Consider the following 15,513-nt stretch of genomic DNA (forward strand, 5'->3'; position numbering starts at 1 on the left):
CAGGTCACAATCTCAGAGTCTTGGGATTGAGCCTCACTTCGGGCTCTCTTCTCAGCAGCGAGCCTGCTTCCTCCTCTCCTCTCTCTGCCTGCCTCTCTGCCTACTTGCAATCTCTTTCTGTCAAATAAATAAATAAAATATTAAAAAAAAGAAAAGATGAGCCTATTTGCATTTATTTATTTATTTATTCATTCATTTAACAGAAAGAGAGGAAGAGCACAAGCAGGGAGGGCAGCAGGCAGGGAGAGAGGGAGAAGCAGGCTCCCTACAGAGCGGAGAGCCCAATGTGGGGCTCAGTCCCAGCAGCCTGGGATCATGACCTGAGCCAAAGGCAGACATTTAACCAACTGAGCCACCCAAGCACCCCACCTATTTGCATTTATTTATATGACTGATTTGTTGGCTGTTCAAATGTCAAAAAAATATGTTCAAGTAATTAGTAATAGCATGGAAAATATGAATAATATTAAGGTTCTAAGAAACAAAATTTAAATTACTTGACTCTTTTGCTTAAAATCAACTGACATTATATCTCTTTTTAGACTTTTTATTGTTTCACTGAATTATTTGTCTCTTTATGCTGAAAACACTTTTGCACACTATATCTTCATATTAAATCTTGAAATGTATTATTAGTATATGTCTTCCAGCTTTCTTCAGGATTATTTTGATGTGCTAGGTCCTTTGCATTTTCATCATAATTTAGGAGTCATCTTCTCAATTCCTACTGGGTTTTATTGTGATAAACATTAAATATATAAATCAATTTGAATAAATTAAAATCATAATAGTATCATATAGTATTCTTCTGAGTCAGTTTTTCAGGTGCTTGGTACCTGAATGTACAGATACTTTTTATGCGCTTGTTTGAGTTTTATTTTAGCAAATTTTTCTTGTATTATAGTCCATAGAATTTATTCTGTTTCATTGCTTTGGCTATCTTCAAAGACTTCTACAATATATGTTATCTGTACTTAGTTTTTATATCTATCACTGTCTATGGAATGATTTTAATCTCTATTTCTGTTGTTTTAATTTTTCCTTTGTCTTTTATTTCCCTTATGAAGTTATCTGTGGCATCTTATTTACTCTTATGTTCCTTCTAATTTGATCTTTATGTTGAGATTATTTTTTAAATTTCTTACTATTTTCTGAGCTTTGCCAGCAATACTTTCATACCTGCATATTCTCTTATTTCTCAATATCACTGAGGAATTGTCTCATTTCCAAATATGATTTATGTCATTTTTTCAAGTTTCCATTATTTCATAATTTCTTTCTGCTCATTTTATGATATTTAGTTTTTTTTGTGTTTTATGGGTCGATCTATCTGGCATGCCTTTGTTGTAAGAATATCATTTAATTCAACTGTACTATTTTCTTGTTCCTCCTCCATATTTATTCCATAAATGGCACTTGTATATCTAGCTGTTCGTGTCAGAATCCTGGAAGTCATTCTTAGTGTTTTTTTAAGATTTTATTTATTTAGGGGCACCTGGGTGGCTCAGGGGGTTAAAGCCTCTGCCTTTGGCTCAGGTCATGATCCCAAGGTCCTGGGATTGAGCCCCACATTGGGCTCTCTGCTCAGGAGGGAGCCTGTTTCCTCCTCTCTCTCTGCCTGCCTCTCTGCCTACTTGTGATCTCTGTCTGTCAAGTAAATTAATTAAAAATAAATAAACAAATAAAAAGATTTTAATTACTTATTTTTTGAGAGAGATTGAAAGAATGAGTGAATGGAGCAGATGCGGACTTGATCCAGGGACCCCCTGGGATTGTGAATGCAGCAAAAGGCCGTATGCTTAACCGACTGAGCCACCCAGGCACCCCGGAAGTCATTCTTTTTTTTTTTTTTTAAAGATTTTATTTATTTATTTGACAGAGAGAAATCACAAGTAGACGGAGAGGCAGGCAGAGAGAGAGAGAGAAGGAAGCAGGCTCCCTGCTGAGCAGAGAGCCCGATGCGGGACTTGATCCCAGGACCCTGAGATCATGACCTGAGCCAAAGGCAGCGGCTTAACCCACTGAGCCACCCAGGCGCCCCACCCCGGAAGTCATTCTTAACACCTTCTTTTACTTTATCTAATCAAACTAATCAAACTCTACTTCTGAAATATATTTTGATGCTGTGCTTTCAACTCCCAGTTCCACTGCCAATTCCCTAGTCCCAGGTCACCAGCATTACCCATCTGAACTACTACAGTAAACTGCTTGTCTCCAAACATCTACTCTTACCTCCTGTGTATCAGTCAGGGTTTTTAGTTGCAAACATTAGAATCTAATTAGGTAAGCAGAGAATACATTTATTAAAGGGTATTGGTACATAGAATATCTAGGAGGGACAGAGATTCAAGCTTTGCAGTTAGGCCCAATGCCTAAATCACTGAATGTAGGAGCTGCCCCAGGAAAGACATTGCCACCCCTGCTCAGCACAGATCCCACAGCCATGCTGATGAAGTTATGGAACTAGGTTCTAGAAACTCTGCCAGTGATTCTCCAACATTTAACTGCTGAACTTGCTCTTTCACCGAAGTCAATTTTTCTCATGTTTCCCACTTTCTCTTTTTTTTCTCAATTCCTTATGAAATCTCACATGAATGTGTGTGTGTGTGTGTGTGTGTGTGTGTGTGTGTGTGTCTGCATGTGCGTGCAAGTTGGGGAGGGGCAGAAGGAAATGGAGAGAGAATCCTCAAGCAGACTCCCTACTGAGCCTGTCACAGTGCTTGATCCCATGGCCCCGAGATCATGACGAGCCAAAATCAAGAGTTAGATGCTCAACCAACTGAACCACCCAGGCACTCCTAACTTGGATTCATCTATAGAAAGTAACTTTCCCTCATCAATATTTGATTACCCTGAAGTTTAGATATGCAAAATGCAGAATAGATTCTTGAATCTATTTTCTGGTTTTCAGAATTAAGAACTAAAACCCTAGAACCTCCAAAGGGGACCAATGGGTTTATTTTGTTTTTTTATGTATTTTTTTAGATTTTATTTATTTACTTGACAGACAGAGATCACAAGTAGGCAGAGAGGCAGGCAGAGAGAGAGGAGGAAGCAGGCTCCCTTTAGAGCACTGACTTGATTGGTAGGTCTGAAGAAGCTGAGTACAAGCAACTTCATCTACTTTCCACAATGGCGCATATAATATTTTCTGATTGCAATGATGTGAGAACAGTTGGGAGGTGCACATATAGTGGATAAACATTTCTATTTGTCAGCTCAACAGACCTTTGTTTGGTGGAAACTCCTCTTCTCCATTCAGCTTTAAATCTGCTTAGTCTATGTAATTAAGTTGAGCCTGACAGTTCTTCCCCTCCTGTCTCTTCAATGTACAGACGACTGCATTCCCAGAATGGATGAACGATCCAGGCCTGGGTTAGTAGAGGATTCCATTCCCTGTCCATCTGGTCAGTTCACAGATGGGTATGCAAGTTAAAGTTGGCAACTTTGAGCCTTTTCTGATACTTCTGCCAGAACCATTTTTCTCTGGTATTGTGAATTACAAAGATGTTGCAAACTTGGGGCTGCCCATGCTCATCTTGCCACAGAATGGAGAGTACCTGAAAATAAAGTCAAACATGTAGAACTAAAAGAAAGAGAGTCCTGATGACATTCTTTGGCCTCCTAACTCTAACCGTGCCTAAAGTTAGAATACCTCTTACCACTGGAGACCTACTGCCTTAAGTCTACAAGGCCTTGCATTTTCCCTCTGTAGCCTCAACTAACACAACTTTCCCTCAGTCACTATACTCCAGCCACCTCAGACCTATCTGTAGTCCCATGAATGCCCCAATATCTTACCACTTCCAGGGGTTTTGCACTTGCCTTGCCTTCAGCCTGAAATGCACTTGTCTCACTCTTCACCAGTCCAAACCATTCTCTCCACCAAGCCTTAGTTAATCATTATATCTTTAGAAAAACAGTCCCTGACTTTCCTGTTCAGATCAGATCCCCCATGAGTCACGTCACCTTCATAGCTCCCTATACTTCTCTCACATCACCCTTGCTTCAGGCATAATCATTCGTGTAATCACTTCATTAATTAATTTAAGTCCCACAAGGGCAGGGGCTCTGTGTATTTTGTTCACTGCTTTATTCCCAATGATGACACGGTGATTGGTACATAATAGGTACCCCTTGAATAGGTGTTGAAAGTATGAATAAATAATTTGAAGGCTTAAGATACAGATACATAGTAATTTTTTATTAGAAAGTATACTTTCACAATGTAAAATACATTAACTTACAAATAAATCTGTAGTCAAAAATGGTACTGAAAATATCCTCTCACAATAAGTTAATCTATTCTTGAGTAGAAGCCGATAAATAGTTTACACTCTCCAAAACAAAAATTACATACAGATCTATTTCACTTTAGTCAAGATAACTGGGGGAGTTTGAATGTAGGCCAGCTTAGCAAGGTAACATGGAGATGCCTTGTGAAGTTATAAATCCCTTCAAATATAAAAATCCTTTAAGATTAGGTTTTCAAAAACTTACCATTCTGAAATACAAACTATTTTCAGCAATTTTTCATATCTTATGGTCCCCTGTCATCTTTTTCAACTTAGACTCTGCTTGTCTCACTCAAGACCTTAACTAGTGATTTTTTCCTCAAGTCTATCTCCCTGCCCTGACCTCAACCCCATGTCACTTCCTCATCTTCTTCTATGCCAAGATGTGTGGTGGTATAATCACCCAGAAAAGAAAGCACTCTTACTAAAAAGAAAGGTGTTAGTCATTTTTGCAAGTTTATCTGAATTATAGTTTATCTAAATTATAGTTTATCTGAATTTTATTTAATATTATAAATCTTGGGAAGTTGGGAAACTTCTCTATGTCATATTCTTGCACAGAAACAGTCTACTCTGCTAAGATAATAGCTCCAGTTAGTCGGGTTCAAATTACATTTTTCAAATATTTCTGCTAATATGATTCACTGGTATACCTAACTTAATTTAATGCTAAAGTACACAATTAACTGCTTTTGCAACTTTCTGGGCTCTTTTCCCCACTATAACAAATTTAGTGGTTTAGAGTGTGGAGTCTAAAGACACTTACTTAGACAAGTGTCTTAACTTCTCTATACCTCTGTTGCTTTATCTGTAAAATGGGACTCACAACAGTATCTTTGCTTTATAAGATGGCTGTGAAAATTAAACTGTATATTACATATTACCTGCAATATGGAAAGAATTCTCTAAACGTATGCTATTATTTTCATCATCACCATTATTGTTATTTCTATCATATACACTATCTAAACCAAGGGTGGAGTTCACTCTTTAGGATTAGAAGTTACCCCAAAAAATGTAAGACTGAGGAAAGAGCTGCAGAACATCAGGAAGAGAGATCCCAGGACTTGACCAAACAGCCAGACACGTAACTATGGTTCTGATAAGTCTAACTGAAGTGGTCTTGCTAAGGGAGGTGGAGATGAGACAAAACAATCTCTAAAATTTAATCAGGATAATTTCTGTCCGATTAAGCTTTCTAGTAGAGCTAAAGAAGTTGGATATAAGAGTACAGCAAATTTCAATAGCAAAAAAGCTGAATAGTCTGATTTAAAAATGGGCAGAGGAGGGGCACCTGGCTGGCTTAGTCCATATGGCATGCAATTCTTGATCTCAGGGTTGGTAGTTCAAGTCCCACGTTGAGGATAGAGCTTAAAAAAAAAAAAAAGAAAGAAAGAAAAGATTTTTTAAAAATGGGCAGAGTTTCTAAAACTCTGTGAAGTTATAAAAAGACATTTTTCCAAAGGACATATATGTGGCCAGCAGAGACATGAAAGGATGTTCCACATGAGTAATTCTCAAGGAAATGCAAATGAAAACCATAATGAGGTATCACCTAGCACCTTGAAAATGGCTAGTATGAAAAATACAATAAATAACAAGTATAGATGAGGGTGTGGAAAAAAAAGGAACCCTTGTGCACTGTTGGTAGAAATGTAAATTGGGGGGCGCCTGGGTGGCTCAGTGGGTTAAGCCGCTGCCTTCGGCTCGGGTCATGATCTCAGGGTCCTGGGATCGAGTCCCACATCGGGCTCTCTGCTCGGCAGGGAGCCTGCTTCCTCCTCTCTCTCTCTCTGCCTGCCTCTCTGCCTACTTGTGATCTCTCTCTGTCAAATAGATAAATAAAATCTTAAAAAAAAAAAAAAAAGAAATGTAAATTGGTGCAGCCACTGTGGAACACAGAATGGAAGTTCTTCAAAAAATAAAGAACTACCATATGGCGTGGCAATCCCTCTTATGGGTATATATCCAAAGGAGATGAAGGCAGGATTTCAAAGAGGTATCTGCACTCCCATGTTCACTGCAGCATTATTCAGAAAGACAAAAGACAAAAGATAAAGACAAAACAGGGAAAAACCTAGATGTCTATCAATGGGGGAATGGATAAGGAAGATGTGTGTATGTAGTGGAATATTATTTAGCCATGAGAAAGGAGAGCCTTCCATTTGTGGCAACATGGATGGAACTTGAGGCCATTATGAAATCAGTCAGAGACTTATATATGAAATCTAAAAGAGCTGAGCTATTAGAGGCAGAGAATGGGTGATAGTTGACAGGGGCTATGGGTGGGGAGGAAATGGGGAGATGTTGGTCAGAGCACTTCCTATTATAAGATAAATAAGTTCTGGGGATTTACTCTATAGCATGGTGATCACAATTAATAATGCTGTATTTTATACTAAAAAATTGCTGAGAGTAGAACTTAAATGTTCTCACCACAAAAAAGAAAGGATAATTATGTGATAGGACAGAGGTGTTAGCTAATGCTGCAGCGGTAACCATTTTGCTATATATAAATTCATCAAATCAATGCATTGTACACCTTCAACTTACACAATGTTATATGTAAATTATATCCCAATAAAGCTGGAAAAACAAACAAACAAAAGATACAGGGAGAAGATATATCTCTACAGGCCAAGGAGAGAGACCTCAGAAGAAACCAACCCTGCTGACAACCTTGATCTTAGGCTTCTATCCTCCACAACTGTGAGAAATAAATTTCTTTGTTTAAGCCGAAAAAAAAAAAAAAAAAGGAAAAAAACACGAGAACAGTAAACAGTATAAAGTGCAGATTATAGTGTTTACTTAATTACTTTGAGATCTGAAAATAAAACTTAGAGTAGGAAACATTTGGTAAAATATTTAGAACTATTTTTGCATTTTTTTGTAATATTGATCATCCATTTACATAATTCTATACTATTCCTCTTATCAGCATTCAACATATGTAGAGGTAGAAATGTATACATAAGAGAGTGTGATTTAGCCAACTTCAAGTAAACTCAGTAAACTGATAGAGATAAGCAATTTTACCTCAAATATTTATTAGCCTAGCTAGACTGGGGTTGTCATAGCCTATGCCAACTTAAAATTCTGCAGTTCTGAATAGCTGCACATAGTTTGAAAACTGTTGTGTCTTCCCTGTCACTACCAAGAGATGGGAAAAGTAAATAACTGAAGTGAAAGTTTTTCTCCAGAATTTAAGGGAGTTGAAAAATGCCAGTAATTTTAATACACAGTTTGCTGTTCAGTATATGTGTACTGTAACACACTTGGCTCATGTTCCTAAAGTGAGTTATTATTAGTAGTACTTGAAATTAAATTGTAATTAGTCCTACTAAAGATAGTGTAATTCATCTTGATCTCTTACTCCTCTTTATTGCTCAAGTATTAGCATTATTTGTGCTTACCTATTAACTTAGGGGTTACTTAGTGAGATTCTGAACTAAAATAGGACAAAAGGTATAATATTAAAAATAATGACATAGAACATCAGGTAGAACAGCAGGTCATGGTAAACAGAAAATTTAAGACTCATGATTTTTATTTCATAGGAAATTTGATAATAGAAATTGCATTTTTAAATAAATAAAAAGTAGGTATCTTCAAAAAGAGATACTTCTATTTAGGTAATTTCTATAATTTCTTCTTCTTCTTTTTTTTTTTTTGTTATAGGTAATTCATACAGAACTCTCCTTACGATTTCACTGCATATTTTCTCATTATTTTAATGACACTTCTGCAGTCTAAGCTAAAAGTACAACTTCCCATTTATAAACCATTGTCCATTCACTCATGAGTTCATGCACCCCAAAAGAGATGTTATGATAGAATATTGTTTGAAAGAAGGGAATTATGAACCAAGTGTTTTACTATTACCTTACTATTCCCAATTACACATTGAATTCCCTGAATTATTCAATGTATGTTCTTGTTATTCAAAATATACAATATTTGCAGCCTGACTTTTGGAACCTGACCCATACCAGAGCCTTGGAAGAGGAAGTCCCATATCAAGTACTTTCCATTGCAGAGTTAGTTACATTACTCTTGAATCCTTCCATGCCTTACAGAAAAAGCAACGAGTCTTTTGTATACTGCAACCAGGAGCAGGATGGTAAGTACCACTATTCCACACACAAGGCTGAATGCCCATCGTGGGCCCCAGGAAGTATAGAGTTGGCTGATGAACACAGGTCCAAGAATCCGGGCTGCACTTCCAGAAGCTGTTAACCAGCCCATGTACACACCCTGTGGCAGGGAGAGGGAAGGAGAAGCCAAATGATATTCAGGTTTAGCTATTTTAAAAACAGGATGATATGGCTACTAGTATTAGTACTACTACTAATAATGATGATGATACTACTATTAGCAAACTATAATAAACTCACAAGAATCACTTTCTCCATCTTTGATTTTTGAGTAAATTAAATGCCTCTGTATAAATACAGCAAATAATGAACAATAAACTTAATTGATTAGTCAGTTTAAGAAAAATATAGTAGTATAAAGGGACAAACTGTCTGCTAAAGTCCTGGAAACAATATAATTTATTTTTTTTATTTTTTTAAAGATTTTATTTATTTATTTGACAGGCAGAGATCACAAGCAGGCTGAGAGGCAGGCAAAGAGAGAGGAGGAAGCAGGCTCCCCGCTGAGCAGAGAGCCTGACGTGGGGCTCGATCCCAGGACCCTGGGATCATGACCTGAGCCGAAGGCAGAGGCTCTAACCCACTGAGCCACCCAGGCGCCCCAACAATATAATTTATTAATTATCCTTTACAGGAAACATTTATTTTATACTTCCTATCTTCCAAACACTGTGCTAGGTGTTTTACATGTATTGTTTCCAACATTCACAGGTTTCTGCAATTGGTATTGGATAATTAAATTTATTAAATTAAATGGGGATGCATTTAATAAACAAGGAAGGTGAAGCCCAGAAAATTCAGGCAACTTGTCCACAATATTTGAAGGCATGGTTGGCTGATTCCACTATACCACTTTTCACTATACCAAAATGTCACTCTTCCAACTACTGTACCCCAAATAATCTACCTAAGAATATATAGTGCAGCAATTCTTTTAATATCCTCAAATTGAAAACTACCTGTCCATCAATGATGGATTAAGTAAATAAATTATGGTATATTTAATGAATGGGATGCTAATCAGTTGTTTAAAAGAATAAGGTCTTATATCAAGTAAGATCTTATAATGAGAACATCTATAAGCACTAACATGGAAAGAAAGCTATGGCTACTGTAAAAAAATTCAAGATGGAAAAAAATTTATATGTGATATATTCTGTTACCTTCTTCTAAAAAGTCAGGAGTGCACATATGCTTGAATAGGTATTGAAAAATGCAAATGAAGTGAACAGGGGTCATCTTTAGTGTATTGAGGATAAGGGGAACCTTCATTATCTGCCATACACACTTCAAACCATTTGGCTTTTGTTACAACTATCATACATTGCTTTTGTAATTTGCTTTTATTCTTGATTTTGAAAATTTGAAAATACAATTTTATATTTTAAAAACCTCAGAAATGCTTTACCTGCTATTATAGCTTAAAAACACAGTATTAAAAATTTTCTTTTCTCTTTGTCTTGTATCATTAGAAACACTGATTTCTGTCCTCAAAATGTAAAACTATCAGTGCAATTTTTAAGGAAGAAATTCATATTTTCACTTTTTAAAAAAAAGATTTTACTTATTTGATAGACAGAGATCACAAGTAGGCAGAGAGGCAGACAGAGAAGTGGGGGGGGGGAAGCAGGCTCCCCACTGAGCAGAGTGCCTGATGTGGGGCTTGATCTCAGGACCCTGGGATCATGACCTGAGCCAAAGGCAGAGGCTTTAACCCACTGAGCCACCCACGCACCCCTTCATATTTTCACTTTGTGACCATTTAAACAACTTCTACTAAAAAGATAAGTCAGAAATAAAACTTGGGGGGCGCCTGGGTGGCTCAGGTGGTTAAGTGTCCAATTCTTGGTTTTAGCTCAGAACATCATCTCAGGGTTGTGAGATAGAGCCCAACACCAGGCTCTGCACTCAGCACGGATTGAGATTGAGAGCTTGAGATTTTCTTCCTTTCCCTCTACTCCTCCACTTACTCTGGTGCGCTCTCTCTCTCTCTCTCTCTAAAATAAAAAAAATAAAATCATTTTAAAAAGGGCTGAATAAGATAAAAATCCACCAAGTCAGCTTGTGTAAAAACAGAGAATGGTAGCAAAAAATGTAAGTGCTTACAACTCTATTTCATATAATTGCAATAGCAATATCAGGGTAAATGACTCACCTGAGGTTTTGGTCCCAGAATTTTTGAATATAAGGTATAGGACATAACATTACAGGATGGATAGCCTATTCCAATTAGCACAGCTGATGTGAGGAACTGGGCCAGATGAATCATGGGGGTGTAGAAGCACCAGGCTTGTTCAATTGGGCAGCCAGTTGGTCCTTCATTGTGATCTTCTCTTGGAGATTTCCAAAGAGTAATAATAATTTCCCCAAATGTGGTATTAGGAATTGAATTATTATGTAAATCTGTTAAAACAAAATTAGCACAGTACATTACTTGCTAATTTTAGATGAATAACAGGGGCAAACATTATAGAATTGTGTATGGTTATACCTTCCCACTGTATTTTGGGAAACTGATTTCCCCAGGGTAACAAGATAAAGAAGCCAACCCATACAACGATGAGTCCTCCCAGTAGAATAGCACGTTCGCCAATCCTGTTAAAGAACAGAAACTTTGTAATTTAAAAACAAAACAGTATTACATAGTTCCATTACTTTTATATTTTAAAACTGTGATATAATATCTTGATCCTTTTAGTCATATACCAAATAATATGAATGTTAAATATAATTTTCCACTAAAAAGAACCAACTGATTTCATACCTAGAACAGAAAACATATAAGATAAGCCTGGAGGGGTGCCTAGGTGGCTTGTCAGTTATATGTCTGCCTTCGGATCAGGACCAAGATCTTAGGGTCCTGGAATCAAGCCCCAAGATGAGCTCCCAGCTCTACAGGGAGTCTGCTTCTCCCTCTGCCCCTTCTCTGTTCCTGCTCTCTCTCTCTAATAAATAAATAAATAAATCTTTTTAAAAAAGAAAAAGATGAGTCTGGATATTTTTTCATACCAGAAGTATTAGATGCTAGAGGTGACTACTAGGTCCTCCTAGTACCTAGATCAAGGTACTCTGAGCCAATTTGAAGATGCTGGCCAAAAACATAACAGTGCGAACACCAAAAATAATAGTAATGACAATGGATTAAAACACATAAAAATGTTATAATCTATGAATTCATATTATATTAAAATAAAATATTCTTGGTTACTTTTAAAGGATGTTAGGAAGCTGAATCATTATTTTAAAAAATCACTTAATAAAAGGAAGTAATCTTGTCTTTCCTATACAAACTGTACCTCAAGATATCCAAATAATTGGTGATAAGAAGGTTCTCTTTAAAGAAAATATTCCAAAAAATTAAATAAAGACATGATATAATTAAAAACCAGCATTGTATAATGATCTATTAATAAATTAATGAATCTAGGAATGCTTGAGAGTCACTAACAGTATAAAAAGAAATAAAATCTAACATTTCTCATGATGTAAGCATATAATACAACCTATAAAGTATATTTTTGCTGAAAAATTGAACTTAAATTTCATCAAGCTTCTGGATCTAAGGACCAATTTTTGAGAAATATAGTAAACACAGGAAAATGTAAAAAAAAAACAAAAACAAAACACCACAGGGTTCCATTCAATCAGTGAGATCCAAAATGCGAGAAACTATAAAACATACATCCTGGTTTCTTCATTTTGGAAGGGAAAAAAAAAGAGAAAAATGTTAAATGTATAGATTAAAAGGCTTAAGAAACTTAAGAGCCTGAGTCAAGTAAGTTGTGAAACAAAAGAAGACAGTATGAAATAAAACAAATTTTAAAAACTATTGCAACCATAGAGAACATTTGAATACTGCTTGGATATTCAGAAATCACTTAATTTTAAAATCTGTTTTTGTTATTTATTTAAGATTTATTTATTTTCGAGAGAGAGAGAGAGAAATAGAGCGCCTGTGTGCATGCACTGGGGGGAGGGGCAGAGGAAGAGAAACTTAAGCAGCCTCCCTGTGGAGTAGGCAGATGAATCACACTTACCAAGGATTGATAATTGTTGAAGTTGGGTAATGAATATTAGAAATTCAGTACATGACGCTCTCTATTCGCTTGTATATGTTAGAGGTTTTCTATAATAAAAGCGAAATATACAAACAAGACCAAAGGTCTCCTAAAACAGGGTACCTGGGGGCTCAGTTGGTTAAGCATCTGCCTTTGGTTCATGCCATGATCTCAGGATCCTAGGATCAAGTCCTGCATCAGGCTCCCTGCTCAGTGGGGAGTCTGCTTCTCTCTCTCCCCCTGCCACCCTGCTCATGTTCTCTCTCTCTCTTGCTCACTCTCTCTCAAATAAATAAATGAAATATTTTAAAAAAGACTTCCTAAAACAATATATACAAACCCAAACACTTCACATCACCCTCAGAATACCTAAAGGTTTCACATCTTTCTAACCTAATGTTCTCCCATTTGAAGATTCCTATGTTTATAGACCCGAATAGAGGAGCCAAAATACAGATACAAACATAGACATAGATTTATATTCAAAATAAGTAATAGTAAATGCATTACAGAGTAGAGCAGTCCTGCTGATAGGCATTCTTACATATTGTCCAATTCTCCCATTTGCCATTTCTTTCATTCTGCCCTGGTCAAATTTGTTTTCCTGCTTCTTTCTAACACTGCTGCTCTCTCCCAACCCTGCCCTTGCTACTCTTTATTTTCTTCCTCTCTCCATTCTTCTTCATAGTACTTATCACTACCTGATTTCACATTTTTATTTATTGGTTTTCCCACCCAATAGAATACAAGCTCTTTGAAGGTATGAATTGGACAATCTGTAAGAATGCCTATCAGCAGGACTGCTCTACTCTGTAATGCATTTACTATTATTTATTTTGAATATAAATCTATGTCTATGTTTGTATCTGTATTTTGGCTCCTCTATTCGGGTCTATAAACATAGGAATCTTCATAGTATCTCCCATTGCGCTTAACCCTACACACGGACTCAAGATTTGTTCATTGATTTTAGAACTTTATAAAGTTCTAAGGTATTTTTTTAAAAGATTTAAAAAATTTATTTGTTTGAGAGAGAGTGAGAGAGAGAAAGAGCATGAGCAGGGGACAGGAGAAGGAGAAGCAGTCTCGATCCAGGACGCTGGGATCATCACCTGAGCAGAAGGCAGATGCTTAACCAACTGAGCCACCCAGGTGCCCCTAAAGTTCTAAAGTATTATTAAAGCATTTTAGGAATAATCAAATTCTTAGAATTGTCAAATTCATCAACTAATGTGCCATCCTAGACTATATGAATGAAATTAATTTTATACAAGCACTTTCTCCAAAGCATGTTATTGCAGTTGTAGTTTTACAAAATGCTTCTTTAAAACAATGTTCTTGGGGTGCCTGGGTGGCTCAGTCTGTTAAGTGTTTGCCTTGGGCTCAGGTTGAGATCCTGGGATTCTGGAATTGAGCCCTGCAGCCCAGCTGGCTCCCTACTGAGCTGGGGGTCTGCTTCTCCCCCTCCCTCTGCTCATGCTCCTGTTCTCTTTCCCTCAAATAAATAAATAAAATCTTTTAAAAATTTTTAGAAAAGAAATGTTCTGTGGTCAAAGTTACAAGTAACTTTGAGAAATGCTACATAATGTCTTTGTCATTATGGTGATATTATATCTATGCACCGAAGATCTGGAAATTTTAGAGTAAAAGAAGTTTGGTAATTTTAACCAGAATTTTCCAGACTTAACCATTCAATCTTTTCTGTTGTACAACCTATACAGCAGAATAGAATTTTATAAAATACACTTTAAGAAATACTTTAAATAAAACATAATATACAAAAGATATGTTAGAAGAAATTAATTCACTTTGTAAAATATCTTGCTTTACCAAAGAATATGTCATATGGTATAGAAATATCATGCTCTTTTAATAAACTTTAAATCTGTTTGCAACCATTCAAGGACTAAAAGTAATACACGATGAGAGAAAAACTTTAAGGTATTTTACAAACACAGTTGTTTACATTGTTAGCTCTGTTTCATGTTTCACTTTCTTAGAAAAAAGACTTTTTTAAAAGTCTATTTTAAAATTCACTGAAACAAAATCAAAGACACATAACTTACTTCTTGGAAAGTAATTTAATCCCCATGAAAATAATAACTGCCTCAACTCCAAGAGCAGCAAGTATTACTCCATCATATAATACAGCTTGTTCTCTAGTCCAGGCATACATATCCATTGTTAATGGAGTAACAATTCTAAGAAAAACAAAACAAAAAAAAGTTTTAATTTAAATCATAGGCATTATAAATGTGAAATAGCTTTAATAACAATACTGATATATTCAAGAATTTGACCCCCTTTTAGAAATGACACCAGCTCTACATTAAAAAAAAAAATTAACACATTTTAAGCACATTTTGTTGCTACGTGTACTAGCTACTAAGTCAGGCTGTTTGTATTTTGTATTTACTAATATTTATTCTAATTATATAAGTAATAGATCCACATTGCAAAAATTCTGAAGGACAGGAAAAGAAACAAACTGTAATTCTTACCATTCTAACTAACTAGTCATGGTTAAATCGGTTTAAATTGGTTTCTTTTTAATTTCATTGAAATAAGTAATAACATAATATTAACAATGTTACTATAATTAAGTTATTAGAAACTTGCTGGATTTTTCTTTCTCAGTCTCTTTCATCCCTATTTCTGAATGTATTTCTTTCCCTACTTCTTGTTTTTTTTTTTTTGGAAGATTTAATTAATTTATTTGAGAGAGTCATTGAGAGAGAGACAGAGAGGGAGAAGGAGCAGAGGGAGTGACAGAGGGAGAAGGAGAAGTAGACTCCTCTCTGAGCAGGAAGCCCAACATGGGCTCTATCCCTGGACTCCAGGATCATGATCTGAGCTGAAGGCAGATGCTTAACTGACCGTGCCACCCAGGTACCCTTCTTTCCCTACTCTTGAATGTTGTTCTTCTTCTATATGACTGTCTCCTTCCTTGCTAAGCTTCTTTTCCTACTCTCTATCTCCTCTATTAACTGGCTACAAAATCGAATT

At 36.2% G+C, this 15,513-nt stretch overlaps 1 protein-coding gene across 3 annotated transcripts in view; it reads right to left on the reverse strand.

Moving 5' to 3' along the window:
• Nucleotides 1-3,027: 3,027 nt before the first annotated feature.
• MFSD8 (major facilitator superfamily domain containing 8) overlaps nucleotides 3,028-15,513 on the reverse strand; it is a 38,142-nt gene continuing 25,656 nt past the window's right edge. The window contains exons 9-13 of one of the 3 annotated variants that reach the window (XR_199112.3): nucleotides 14,574-14,708; nucleotides 10,941-11,044; nucleotides 10,605-10,852; nucleotides 8,285-8,549; nucleotides 3,028-3,560 (exon numbers count right to left, since the gene is read on the reverse strand). Coding sequence is in view for 1 of the 3 variants with exons in the window: in XM_004747926.3 (XP_004747983.1) it covers nucleotides 8,343-8,549; nucleotides 10,605-10,852; nucleotides 10,941-11,044; nucleotides 14,574-14,708 (694 nt within the window). In the remaining 2 variants the exon portion in view is untranslated. Of the gene's footprint in view, nucleotides 3,561-4,177; nucleotides 5,666-6,404; nucleotides 8,550-10,604; nucleotides 10,853-10,940; nucleotides 11,045-14,573; nucleotides 14,709-15,513 lie in introns of those variants that run through there. The other 2 variants (XR_199113.3, XM_004747926.3) reach the window with 2 other exon arrangements.

This window comes from Mustela putorius, unplaced genomic scaffold (assembly GCF_011764305.1).
Source record: "Mustela putorius furo isolate JIRA1106 unplaced genomic scaffold, ASM1176430v1.1 tig00003866_pilon_pilon_pilon, whole genome shotgun sequence".
In the NCBI taxonomy this organism is placed as follows: domain Eukaryota; kingdom Metazoa; phylum Chordata; class Mammalia; order Carnivora; family Mustelidae; genus Mustela; species Mustela putorius.